General features: G+C 34.7%; 1 protein-coding gene across 1 annotated transcript; it reads right to left on the reverse strand.

The window, feature by feature from the left end:
* Positions 1-556: 556 nt before the first annotated feature.
* Positions 557-2,607, reverse strand: TSC10A (NAD(P)-binding Rossmann-fold superfamily protein). Its single transcript, XM_079075336.1, has 3 exons — positions 1,982-2,607; positions 1,057-1,204; positions 557-952 (listed from the first exon to the last, which is right to left on the reverse strand). Exons 1-3 carry the CDS (start codon positions 2,513-2,515, stop codon positions 660-662), a joined length of 975 nt encoding a protein of 324 aa, XP_078931462.1. The 5' UTR covers positions 2,516-2,607; the 3' UTR covers positions 557-659.
* Between the last annotated feature and the right edge of the window lie 11,327 nt (positions 2,608-13,934).

A 13,934-nucleotide genomic window follows, 5' to 3' on the forward strand; every position in this document is an offset into this window, starting at 1 on the left:
CCTAGTTTTTATGGTTTTCGATTCTAAACTCACTTTACCTAGTTCCACCCTACCCGTTTTGACGTTTGTATGTTTTCAGGTTCTAGATCCACTTTACCCGGTCTTGTATTTGGAACCTTTATACCAATCCGGTTTCTGGTTATACTAAATCCATTTTCCGATTCTATTAAATCCTACTTTCCAGTTCTTGATCCATTTGGGTCGGGTTTGGACAGGTTTTACCCCTATTTTCTACGATGGATTACGGTTAAAAACGTTAAGAACACCTTTTTTATTTAACTCCAAACAGAATAAATTTATAATTTAGGTTAGGTTTCTTAACAAATCGTTTACATAACCTATTTAAAAATAATAATAATAATAATAATACATTGTAACCTATATTATACAATTAATTAATCATAAATGTTTAGCCATCATCGCCCCTTCAGAAGTCAAAAAGGGTTGCGACACATTTCCTAGAGAGTCAAAAAGGGGTTGCTAATTTGCTAATATTATTATTATTATTATCATCGCAATTAACACATCAATCACAATTCACAACGCACAACCTAGCTTGTTTTCCAATAGTCTACATGAATAATAATAATAATAATAATAATAATAATAATAATAAGGTGTTCTGAAACTCATAATACAAGATAAAAACTCATCATCATCTATTTGTGTTGGGCATGAAAGTTTTCAATGCTTCCATACCATGACCATTGAAAACACAACCCTGCAACACGCATCAAACCAGCTGAAATAACTTCAACAAAAGCCATGAGATATGATCTTTGAGGGGAAAGACCAGCAGTAGCTACTGACAACATGAATCCTTCCAAATTACATGGGACAAAAAAACTCCCAGATTTTATCCCACTCCATGCTTTTTTTGCCACCTCATCCGCTTTCATTGCACCTGATGATGCTGCTATGATGCTTGTCAAACGTGGCTTTCTTTTATTCTCTGTAATAAATAACCACACAAAATGTTTATTTAAATTTAATAAGTATTCTTTTTCCATTTTTATCCACACAAATGAAAATTCAAAGAGTAGCAGTTTCTAGAACCTTCTGCAAGACCAGGTGTGTCTGTGTCTGGAGGGAAAATAAGTGAAACATGAATGTTGTCAGCAATCACTTCTTGTTGCAGAGCTTCTGCTAAACCCCTTAGCCCAAATTTACTAGCTGAATATGCTGTATACCCATAAATGCCAACCTAAAAATAAAAATAAAAAAGTAATAAAAAAAAACACGATCCATAAAGCTAGAAGGGGCTATTTTTAATCTGTTTATGTGAATGGGTTATATTTCATTGCTAATGGGCCAAACCGATAGAAGAGATGAATACAAAAAACTTTGTTTTCAAACATAAACTTTTAGCAGGTAATAGAACTTAACTAACAAGTAAACAAGTCAAATGGCCTATTGAATTGGGATGAAAAATGATGTTTGTTTTGTCCTATAGAATGGAATGTGATTCTTTTCATATGGTTGATTTTCATTCATGGACAGTGAGTGTTCTTGACTTCTTTCCCATTTCATCATGGAATGGAGAAAGAAAATACAATGTAACTGAACATGTCTCTCTCACTTTCTACTCTAGCAGAAACCAGAAGTGTTGAGGTTTTACAAGAACTCTGAGCCTATCTCTAAAGCACGCGGCAGATGTCTTCAAAGCAGACAATAATAGAAGATGCCTACACATACATGCTTATGAAGATCTTTATCCAAAGTTTGCAGGGTTCATTAGCAATTGAACAAACCAACTAAAGTTTCGAGGGTTTATTGTGGACTAGTTGAGCCAAAGATACCAAGCACATGTTCTGATTGGAACAATTTGTACAAGTAACTTCCATCACCAAGCCATTTACCCATTTAAGATCGCAATTTCAATTCATAAACCCTAGTTGTGTAGTGGAAAATATCGTACATTACTACTTAATCGGTCTGAAAGTAACAAAGCTTGAAGCACACACACACTGACAGAATGTACCTGACCGGCCTGAGATGACATGAATGCGATCGAAACTGGTTTCCGATCAGTCCGGCTCTTCATACCCGGCAACGCCGCCTTAACCAGATTAAAAGTCCCGATCAGATTTATATCAATCATGTCTCTAATCTCCTTCATCTCCTGATTCTCAAGCTCTTGAGCAACAAACACGCCTTGATTACAAACCAAAACATCGATTGGACCTACACTATCCACTGCTTCCTTAACAGCTTCCAAGTCGCATACATCAGCACTCACAATAGCGACATCTATGCCAGTTGAGAGGCGGATAGATGCCTTGGCTTCCTCGAGCTTCTCAAGGTTACGTGCTAAGATAGTAACGCGAGCACCTTCAGCAGCGGCTTGGTTAGCTAGAGCTAAGCCGATGCCGCTGGATCCGCCAGTGATCAATACGTGACGGGATTTGATTGGGATTTTGATAGGGCGAGGACGGACGATGAGTTTAAGGAAGAATAGAAAGATGATTGGAATAAGAGCGCAAAGAGCGAGAAATGAGAGATCGGAAACCGCCATGGATGCTGTGAGAAGAGTTGAGTGAGGGAGGAAACGAAATAGAGGAATGAGCGGAGAAACCGAACTGTCAAAACGACGAAGGGGGAAACTTCAAGAAATGAAACCACATGGGCCATGTTGCAATATATTATAGGGAAAATTACTAACCTACCCATAATTGTTAATGACTTATAAAAAATAGCCAAAAAAATGAGTCTTGTCCCAAACTAGCCTACGAAACAGTAGTTATTTATATTCATCTACTGTTTCGGTGTTTCGTCTACTGTTTCATATTTTCTATAATTTTTTTTTTGAAGTAACAAAACCGTAGGTTTTTTTAAAACCTACATTATTCTCTCAATAAAATACGGTTTCCCAAACCGTAGCCTACGGTTTGGGTAAAAAAGTTACGTTTTTTTTTACTACGGTTTTGTGGTAAAAGCTACGGTTATGTGCTAAAAACTACGGTTTTTTTTATTAATTTTTTTTAATATAGAAAAAATACACTATATTGAAAAAATTAATAAAAAAAACCGTAGTTTTTAGCACAAAACCGTAGCTTTTACCACAAAACCGTAGTTAAAAAAAAACGTAACTTTTTTACCCAAACCGTAGGCTACGGTTTGAGAAACCGTATTTTATTGAGAGAATACCGTAGGTTTTAAAAAAACCTACGGTTTTGTTACTTCAAAAACAAAAAATTATAGAAAACACGAAACAGTAGACGAATATAAATAACTACTGTTTCGTGGGCTAGTTTGGGACAAAGCTTAATTTTTGGCTAAAAATTGTTAATTACCTCCCTAATTGGTTAGTTTAGTAATTATCCCTATATTATATTAACCTCATATTTATACATTAAAATTTTAAATAAAAAAAGATTTTGAAAGATGACTAAGGCTTGAGGGAGTGGTGCACTCCCTCATGAAACTGCAGTGTCACGTAGACGCCATGTCACCATTTACCATAAAAGTGTGGTTTCATACCACACACAAGGAGTGGTGCCACATTTTGATTTTTTTTTTTGTTTAATAAATAATTGGGATTTATAAGTCAAGGGTAGATTGTGTTATTTCTGAAACTAATTATGTAGAGAAAAGTTAAGCAGGGGTTTTTTTCTGTTCGTAGACCAAACTCCAGGGACCTATTATGCCAAATTCAGAAAATAGGATGTCTTCTTTCTCGTGCTGCCTGATTTCCTCAATTGTTAACAAACCCAAACTCGAATTTTTGAAAGTAATTCAATTCCTAGCCTCAAGTAGCTTCCCTTTTGAATGTTAAAAACCTTATATATATATATATATATATATATATATATATATATATATATATATATATATATATATATATATATATATATATATATAGTTAAAAAAAAATTGAAAAACGAGCATTTGGAACGGCAGCCAATCACAAACCATCACACCAAGTGCTCCCTTCCATTGTCGCACTGTGCCCTTAGCCACACCTTAACCGCACCGGAGAGGCGGTGTTCAGCTGCCACGGTGGCAAAACTGTAGTCTGGAACCGCACCACTCCCTCCGGTCTAATTGTCATTCTTGTTTATATTTTATTATTTTTTAACCAAGAATAACTAATTGTCATTCTTGTTTATATTTTATACTAGTTTATAACCCGTAGAAACCACAGTTACAAAATAATTAAACCTTTATAGTAAAAACTCAAAATTATTAATTACTTATTTTAAATAAATTATTAATTAAGAGATTTTTTTAGTTATATAAAATTATAATCATTGATTTAAATAAATATATAAAATTACATCACTTTATAAATTGAATTAATTTTTTATTAATTTTTATTCTAATATTATTAATTTAATATAATTAGAGTGGAAATTTTAAAAATTGGAATTTGAAATGGAGAACCAATAGGTTGACAAGTGGCATGCATTAATTATGAGACATAATAGGGTGACACATGACAAAAAAAAAAGAATAAAATATGCATTAATTAGGAGGCCTAATATGGTGACACATGTCAAAAGGAGAATAAAACTATTCTTTTATTAGAATAGGGGGATCTTATTATTTTTTTAAACATCGACTAATAAATTTTTATTTTGTATTTAAATTATATATTTACGACTGGTTGTAGTAGGTTAACGCTCAATTGACATCTACATGATATATATGCGGCATATGATATTAAGTATGACTTAAGAGGGTAACCAATTGTCGATTTTGTTCATAATTGATCACTTTCTTTTTGTACACCATTGATCATTAAACTCTCATTTTGTGTTTAAATTATACTCTTATGACCGACAATGACTCGTATTGTCGGTTTCAACCCTTATAATCGTAAAATACAACCGTTATGACTAAACCCTCAATAAATATGATAACCCCCAAACAAAATAACAGTCAAATTTTTATAATCAGGCGGTCATGTTGTGTTTTAGCCGAATGATACGGCACGACAATTGTTTATATAACAAGAACACGAACACAACGTGATGTCATGTTTTGTTTTACTAACACAAAAGCAACTCAATTAAAACACGATAGAAACGATCAACATGTCAACCAAGGGAAAAAATAAAAACCTTTAGTTTATTTAATTCTTAGTTAATATTACAAAACACAACAAACATGACAAACACATGTTAATACCGTGTCAATTTTCGTATCAAAGTTTGAACACAAACACGACATGAGATGACTTAGTGTTTTTTACACTTGACACAAATACGAAACGACAAAATACATAACACGAAATGAAATTAGCACGAGGTTGAATTTCAAATTCATGTTCCTGTCATGTTCCTCGTATTTAATGAACGTTTTGGTTGTAAAAGTTGTATTTTATTATTTGAAGAGATGAAACCAACAATACGGGTTATTGTCGGTCGTAAGAGTATAATTTGACAAAAAATGAGAGTTTAATGTCAATAGTCTTTAAAAAATAAAAAATGGATCAAATGTGAACAGAAGTGACAGTTTAGTTACCCTTTTATGTCACACCCCCAAACCAAGGATGGCGGAAACGTCCGGGGGTGGAGGACTTCATGTATAGTATCACAACAACGAGTATAATAGTGTTCAAAGTAAGTACAACCATCATAACATAAATGAAAAAGTTACACCGAAGTACGAGTTTACATATTCCAAAATCATTTATACTATGATGACAAAATGAACTGTTTGACGATTCAACGTCCCATCCTCAAAAGCTGTTGATTTCCTGTTTTATTGGTTTCCTGAGAATACAAGTAGTTTTGAAAGAGTGTCAACAATTAAGTTGGTGAGTTCATAAGAGTTTTATTTGAGAAAGAAGCCGTTTTCTTGTAAAAGCGATAGAGTATGATTCCAGAAAATCCAATATTTTCCTTATAAAAAGTTATGTAGCCTTAAATCCCAAGACCGAGAATATGTGTGTGTTTTGTACTTATAATGTTTATAATAGTAATGTGTTTCCAAAGAAAATCCAATATTTTCCTTATAAAAAGTTATGTAGCCTTAAATCCCAAGACCGAGAATATGTGTGTGTTTTGTACTTATAATTTTTATAATAGTAATGTGTTTCCAAAGAAAATCCAATATTTTCCTTATAAAAAGTTATGTAGCCTTAAATCCCAAGACCGAGAATATGTGTTTGTTTTGTACTTATAATGTTTATAGTTTTAAATAGATAAAACCCCTTTTTAAAATAGAATTTTCCCCGTAAACTTGAAAGATTGTTAACTCCCTATGTAAGCCGTTATAACCATACTATAACGAGAATTAACCTGCAACAACGTTTTTCAGACGTCAAGATCCTATGACTCTTGTCACCCGTAGACCTGCAGGTCCGGCTGTAGCTAGCAGCGAGGTGTGGGGTGTCAATCCCAATATAGATCTATACACAATTATCACGCTCTCCCTACAAGAGACTTTGGTTATAACTTACAGGAATTTGAACCCGTACTCTAAGAGTACGATGGAAGAATTGTCTCACAACTTACGTTAACTAGTTTACATATAGTTTGAGTATAAAACCTCTTCCGTGGTGGAAGTGAAATCACCTTCTATGTAATAAATTCGTGATATGAAATCCATAAACTATTACTATCATAGTTTATCATGTAGTATATGAAAAACCCGTTTGATTTGAAAGTAAAACCTTTTTCATGTAGTATGCTTTTATTGTAAAATCCATAAACTATACTTATTGTAGTTTATTATCTGTGTTCGAAATGAATGAAAAACCTTATCATGAATGACTAATTTCTTTTTATGATGATAAACTAACAAGAAATACATCCAAAATTTAGAAACTTATTGTTATGCACTTTGCTCAACATACTACAAAGTGTTGTTAATATGGTAAGCTATGTAACTAGTTTTTAACCTTTCTACACTGTATTACGAAAATCATAGAAAAATCATACGAAGTCGAAAACTGAATCCGTAAACTCTGAGAGTTTAGAAAATGTGTCTAGTTTATTCATAATTTTTATTATGATTTTTATAAGTCTCTAACTTGTGTGAAAATGTTCATATTCACAGATTGGTCCGAATTCGAATCTGAAATGATAGGCAGTTTTGTGAAAATCACCGTAAATTGTAGAAAAATCGTATGGAGATGTGCAAGTAGTCATTTTAAAGGTATGAACCTGAAATATTTTCATATTAAACAGTTTTGAAAGATATTAAGTTTAAGATGATTAAAACAATCCGTGAATGGAACTAAACTTTCCTGTTGAAAGCTGATGTTTGAGTTTAGTTAAGTTTTTGGTATTTTACTTGTATTCCCCCCCTAAAACTTGAATAAAACATGAAAATGTGGGGGTATGAACTCACCTTGAGTTATTCCCTAAGATGAAGGTGGAACAAGAGAGGTTTCCAAGTCAAGAACACTTGGGAGATACTTGAAGATTTGAAGATCTAACAACAAATATGACGATATTTGTGTGAGAAATCCATGACTTGAGTGAAGAAGTATGGGATAATAAGGTGAAGGATGAAATTTACTTACCAAAAGAGGGTGAAAAGCTCAAAACTCCTGGAGAATCTCGAAATCTTTGAGAGAAAAGTGTATTTGCTTTTAGGTGAAGTGTTTGTGATCTAGAGGATGTGAGTAGTATAGGTTCTTTGTGTGTGTGGGTTTAAGCAGAATTGTAGGGGAAGGATAAGAGTACAATGAGTGGACAAGGCTGATGTGAATAGTGACTGAGGGTGTCATGGAGTGGGTATGGGAGGTAGCATCTGTCTTTGCTTTATGGAAAAGTCAACACTCCACCTTTTGTACTTTGCCTTTGCTCTTAAGAAAAGTGTGGGTTTTAATACAAGAATCCTTAGAATATGCATATTTTATGATCTTGGAAGGTTAAATATAATAAAATATGGATTTATACGAAAATCCCGTGAGAAAATCATCGAAAACGGGCTTAAAACAAGATCGGGGTCGAAAACCGGGAAGAAATGGTAAAAATCTGAAGTCAGGCCGAAGGTTCGGTCCTTAGGTGCTTAGAACCGAGAGGAGTTTCGGTTGTTTGATGAGAACCGAGAGGAGGGTTCGGTCCATGGTGTTGAGAACCGAAAACAGGTTCGGTCCGAGAAGGGTTCGGTTGCGAGGGTAGGACCGAAAGTGGCTTGGAAGCGAAATAGACCGAAGGCGGAAGAAGCGAAATGGACTGAGAGGCGCTTCAGGAATCCGAACCGAAGGTACAAGGAGCCGAACCCGAAGGTGACTTCGGTCCTATAAGAGGAGTTCAGTCCTACAAGGGGAGTTCGGTTCTAAGAGGTTTCGGGTCTAGGAGGCTTCGGTTCCTTAAGGGAGGTTCGGTTCCTAAGAGGTTTCGGTCCTTTAGGGCTGTTTTTCCGTTTATCTTCCCGTTTTGAGTGGTTTTTGGCTCCGTTAAGGGTCGGGATGCCCCAAATGATTATAAAAAGTTGAGGGAGGTTATGAGAGAGATTTGGGAGAGATTTGAGAGAGATTTGAGATAGAGTGAGAGAGACTGAGAGAGACTTTGTTTGCGACCTTTACGAGTGTTTAACTTCGAAATGCAAGGTTTGTAAACCCGTTTTGCCTTGTTATGAGCGTTATATGCCCCCGAAGGGTATGTATTGTAACGCCCGCAGATCCGGGCTAGTCAATTTAGAAATAATAGGGGTCGAAAACGACTTTTCGACAAAAGATTATTTAGAATAAATAATTTTAACCAAGTTGTAGAATATGTCTCAAGGGTTCTGTACATATAAAGAACGCCGAAATCCGAGTTATAACGAAGAAGTTATGGCTCGTCGAAGTTTTTCGGCAAAACCGGCACGGTACCGGGAGACGTAAATAGTGAATTTAAGATAGAGGACTTTTTGGCCTTAGAAATCTAAACCAAAGTTGTAGTATATGTTAAATCGAGAAAATCCATAAAAAGAACGCCCAAATCTGACTTCGTATGAGGAAGTTATGATTTTTCAAAGCTTCGGCTTAGCAGTGTACAACCCGAAACTCGAATTTTAGTTCGAGCAGTTTTTGGCTTACGCGACCTAAATGAGAGTTGAAGATCTCATTAATAGGAACTCAACGGTAAAAAGACAGACGAAAACGGAGTCCGTATGAAGGAGTTACGAATTCTTCGCGGTCATTTAGCAGTCTAATCTCCTCCTACTGTTAAATTTAAGATCGGTCGAGAATTAGCCGACGGAGTCTAAATGAAAGTTGTAGATCTTGTTTTTACCTACGCGTGGAAAAAAAGAACGTCAAAAACGGAGCTCGTATGCGAGAGTTATGATTTTTCTAAGTCGGAAGGCTGTTGTGCGAAATCGGGTGACGTGGCGCAATCTTGGTCATTGCTTCCTCCCCAAGGCTAGCCACCAGATGGTGACACCTGGCCTGGAACTCGACGAGTTGGAGGCCAACTCGACGAGTTTTTGGCATTTCCAGCCTATAAAAAGGGAGCCGGGGCACCCTCATTTCTTACACCTTCCAACTTCTCTTTCTCTCTCTACACTCTCTCTCTCTAACCCCCCAAACCCCCCAAAAAGCCTAGGGAACATCCCTAGCACCCGAAGGAAGCCCCGAGGCTCCCGGAGTCCCGAGAAAAAGGGTCTTTCGGCTCGGAAACGCTGCTCCAGCGAAGCCCGGTTTTGAGAGAAACCTGCTGTAAGTGAGCTACGCCTAACTTATCTTTAGTATAGCTTATGTTTTAATATAGTAATGTTATTAGGACCTTATAATAAGTACTTGGGCTATTATTATGGGTTATATAAGTATCGTTTAACGCTTATATAATAGTAATAATAGCTAGACTATTAATTAGTCTCGGCGAATAATAGACTAAACTATAGTGGTAATAATACTAGGTTTCGTCGAAGGAAATTATTTTTAAGAAGCGAAGCGCTGTCTGAGTTCGGATTCACCACCTTTTCAAGTGAGTGCATAGTTACTTTCATCTTACACATAGATATGAAGTATTTTATATAAATTACGTGCTATGTGTGCATATTATCTGTATACTTGCTATCTATGTTGGATGAACGATTTTATACATGTTTTAAATGATTTAAACTGTATATATATATATATATATATATATATATATATATATATATATATATATATATATATATATCTACGAGAATATGTTGGGTAAAACATGGGTAGATGGAATATGAGTTGGATGATGAGTTGAGAGGTGTTATAGACCACGAGGTGAGTGTGAGAGGTGGACGATGTGAGAAGCCTTTCCCAAATGATGGCCCCGTCATCTAGCAGAGTATGGATGACAACCACAGACTATTCTAGACAGTCCAGTGGAACACTGGCAGGTTCGCAACCTGTAGGTGTTGTGAACAATGTGTTCACCGGTGTACTCTAAAAACCCATTGACATGTATTGCGAGTGGACTCTCGAAAACGATACTGTCAATAAACGAGATAACCCTAGCAGCTGTGCTCGAAGGACAATACTGGTAGCTGCGCCTCACATAGAATGTCACAATTCTGGCAGCTGCGCCTAAGTGATAGAACTAGCAGCTGTGCTTGACAGCTGTGTCATTGACAACGATGGACTTCGTGCCGATTCCTTAGGATGATCCTTAGGAATGAATGAACGAGGAATAATTGATTCTTAGGGTAGATCCTTAAGAGTAAATAAGATAATGGGGATGGGTAATTGGGTTGATTGTTTGATGTTTAAACATAATAATTATATTATTGTGGGTTGAAAACCCTATGTACTCATCAGGTTTCCCAACCTGACCCACTCAGTTTATTTATATCACAGGTGTTGATATGAAGTCACATTACACTGAGAGATTTAAAAGAGATGTAGATCACTAGTGTAAATGAATGTAAGTTCTGTTTATGCTTATGTTTCTGTATTAACGATGACATCCCAAATGTTTTAAAATGAATAAAAATACATTTCTTCGGAAATGCTTTGATAACGTATTTATCATGTTTTTCTGGGAACAAATTTCGCAACACTTTTATGTAAAATGTTACTCTGATTTTCAAACAAGCATAAACAAAATCGGTCTTTTCTGGCCGTGAAAATGGGGATGTCACATGTATTAATGTTTTATTGAGTTGTTCCATCAGTTACTCTGATTGGGGTTTAGATTTTCTGAACACGTGAAGACTCAAAGTGATACTTTGCATAAAGATAATGTGTTGTACAATAGTAAACACGATGTAAACCCTAATATACAAGGGTTAGTTGGGTTGAGCGGTTTGATTGTTGACTTTATTTGACTTTGACTTAACCAGAAATTGACAGTTGTCACATTTTATGTCATTTTTCTAATCTCATATGTCACATATATACCATATATGGATGTCATGTATATGCCAATTGGGCGTTAACTTATTATAATCGGTCGAAAGGTATAATTTAAAGTTTTGAACACAAAAATCAAAGTTTAATGGTTACAGTTTGTTACCAAATACGATATTATTATTTATCTTCGTATTAAAATTTAGTGACAATTGGTTATTATGTGTATATATATTTTTTGGTTGTTTTTTGTTTGAACTATATTTATTAACAATTCAATTGTCGTTTATGGTTTAATAAATATTAATTTTAAACGACAATAACCAGTTAGCTGGACATCTTCTTAAGTGACTCCCACAGTCAAAAAATTCTTATGTTTTTATTTTTATTTCTTATTTGTTATAAAAATGAATTGAAATAACTTCGATTATTGTTTGACCAAATCTTTTTGATTTTGATTGTAAGAGACGAAGGTTGTATACTTCTATAAGCTTCCCTTTTATATGAAGTGGTTATATGAAGCGGTAACGAGGGCAAACAAAAGGATAGGATATGATTTGTATTTTGCAATCGTAAGTGTGTGTATACGGTAACATGGGCAATAATCGGAAATGAAAGTTACTAGCTAGATTGTATTGAACAACAAACGTCAATTTGATATAAAATTGTGTACAAAAAATATCTAAATATATACACGGACTAGTTAGTTATACTATTAAGGTCATGTTTGACGTACTAGGTGAAAGTTAGTTGTTAGCTGAAAAGATAATTGATAGTTGAAAAGTTAACTGATAAAAAATAACATTTCATAAAACTAGCTGAAAAGCTAGTTGAAAGATATAAAATGACATAAAAAGACATTTAAAAGAATGTGTTTCGATAATTAATTAAGGGGTATATTTGAACAATTTTTTTAAACTCCTAAAAAGCTAGTCTAAATAGTTTTTAAAAAAGCTAGCTTATAAGTTACTTTTTGGTTTGCAAAACATAACAACTTAAAAAGATCGAAAAATAAGTTAGCTTATCAGCTACTTGTGGCGCGTCAAACACAACCTAAGTCATTAGCCTTGAAACTTAATTAGGATACAACTACATTCGATACCCAACACAATGTAGTTGTGTTAATATGTTTGATTTTGTAAATTAATTATAAAAATAAACATAAATATTAGTGAATGTTTTATAAAACCTATGAATATGAAACCATCTTTACTCATTTTTACTAAAGAAAGAAATCACATTTACTTAACTTTTTCATATTTCAAACATCGCTTTCGACCATATATTTTGAAAAAGTGTAATGTGTTCATCTTGCAGCTCACGTCTCCTGTTCTTCCATAATTCGGTCTCGAACATATGGACCGTATTCTCACTTCTCCCGCCTCCCGCCATCCCACTCTTCCCCCATTTCTCCTATTTTTCTTCTTTGTTTCCTTCCCTCTTTGGTAAAACCTTCCCTATCTTTCCCTCTTTCTTCCAAACTTACAAATCTTTAAATTTTCATTTCTAAGCAATTGTAAAATGTTGAGAGTCAAATGAAATAGTTCTTGTGCCCTCGGTGAGTGCACTTTTGAGTTCCACCAATCGTACAACAATATCGTTATTGATTGCAACCATTTTTTGAATTATGAGTTTTTTTTTTGTTTTTTTATTATTATTATTTTATTTTTTATAAACGTGGTTACACAATCCCAGCCATCACATATTTATGATAACTTGAGAGGGATAAAATGATTCAAATGCTCACACACTCATTTATAAACCACCCATCTCTCATCTAACAATATTATAACTCTTACTTAATTCTTAACACTAATGTTTATGAAATCACCGACTTCTATCAATTAATAATCTAATATGGCACTCTATGAATCTGAACCAAAAAAAATGAAATTGGAACCAAAAAAATATGAATCTGAATCGAAAAAAGCAAACACAAAAAACACAAAACCGAACTTTTTATACCGGTCCAAGATCGAAAAAAAAAACCCTGTCAAATACTGGTCCATAACCGGTCTCGCAAAAGACCATCTCAGTTAGACCTGCACAAAAGACCGATATCAGACCTGACCCAAAAAAAGACCGAGACCGAACCGGTCTAAAACGATACCGGACCGAAAAAAGACCGGTCCTAAAAAAGACTGGACCGAAAAAAGACCGGTCCAAAACCGGTCCAAAAAAGATCGGACCGGTCGGAGACCGGTCTGAAAAAAAAAGACCGGTAAACAAACTTTATAAATATATACTTTTTGTGTTAATTATACAATTTTTAATCACAAATTATCTAATTTATTTCATTTTTCTTTTATTAAATTTAAATTATCATTTTAAATAAATCTTAATTTATCATTTTGGTGATAATCTAATATTTGTTAATAGAAAAAACTCGAAACCAAAACAAAGAATCGAAAAATACCGAAACCGAACAAAAAAAAAAACCCGTAAATTAAACCGAAAAAGGCTCACGGAAAGACTGAGAAACGAGACTGAAAAAGACCAGTCTGAAAAAAGGCCGGATCGGAAAAGGACCGAACAAGACCGGTCCGAAAAAGACCGGATTGTTCCGTTACCGACCTCAAAAAGACCGGACCGTTCCAAGACCAACCTCAAAAAAACCGGACTGTTTCGAGACCGACCCAAGATTGGTCTGGAACCGCCAATATACAACTCTAGTCTCGGTAAAGACCGAAAAAGACTCACAACTCCAAAACTGATCCGT

Source organism: Lactuca virosa, chromosome 1 (genome assembly GCF_052849685.1).
Source record: "Lactuca virosa cultivar CGN04683 chromosome 1, Lactuca_virosa_CGN04683_v6, whole genome shotgun sequence".
NCBI lineage: Eukaryota > Viridiplantae > Streptophyta > Magnoliopsida > Asterales > Asteraceae > Lactuca > Lactuca virosa.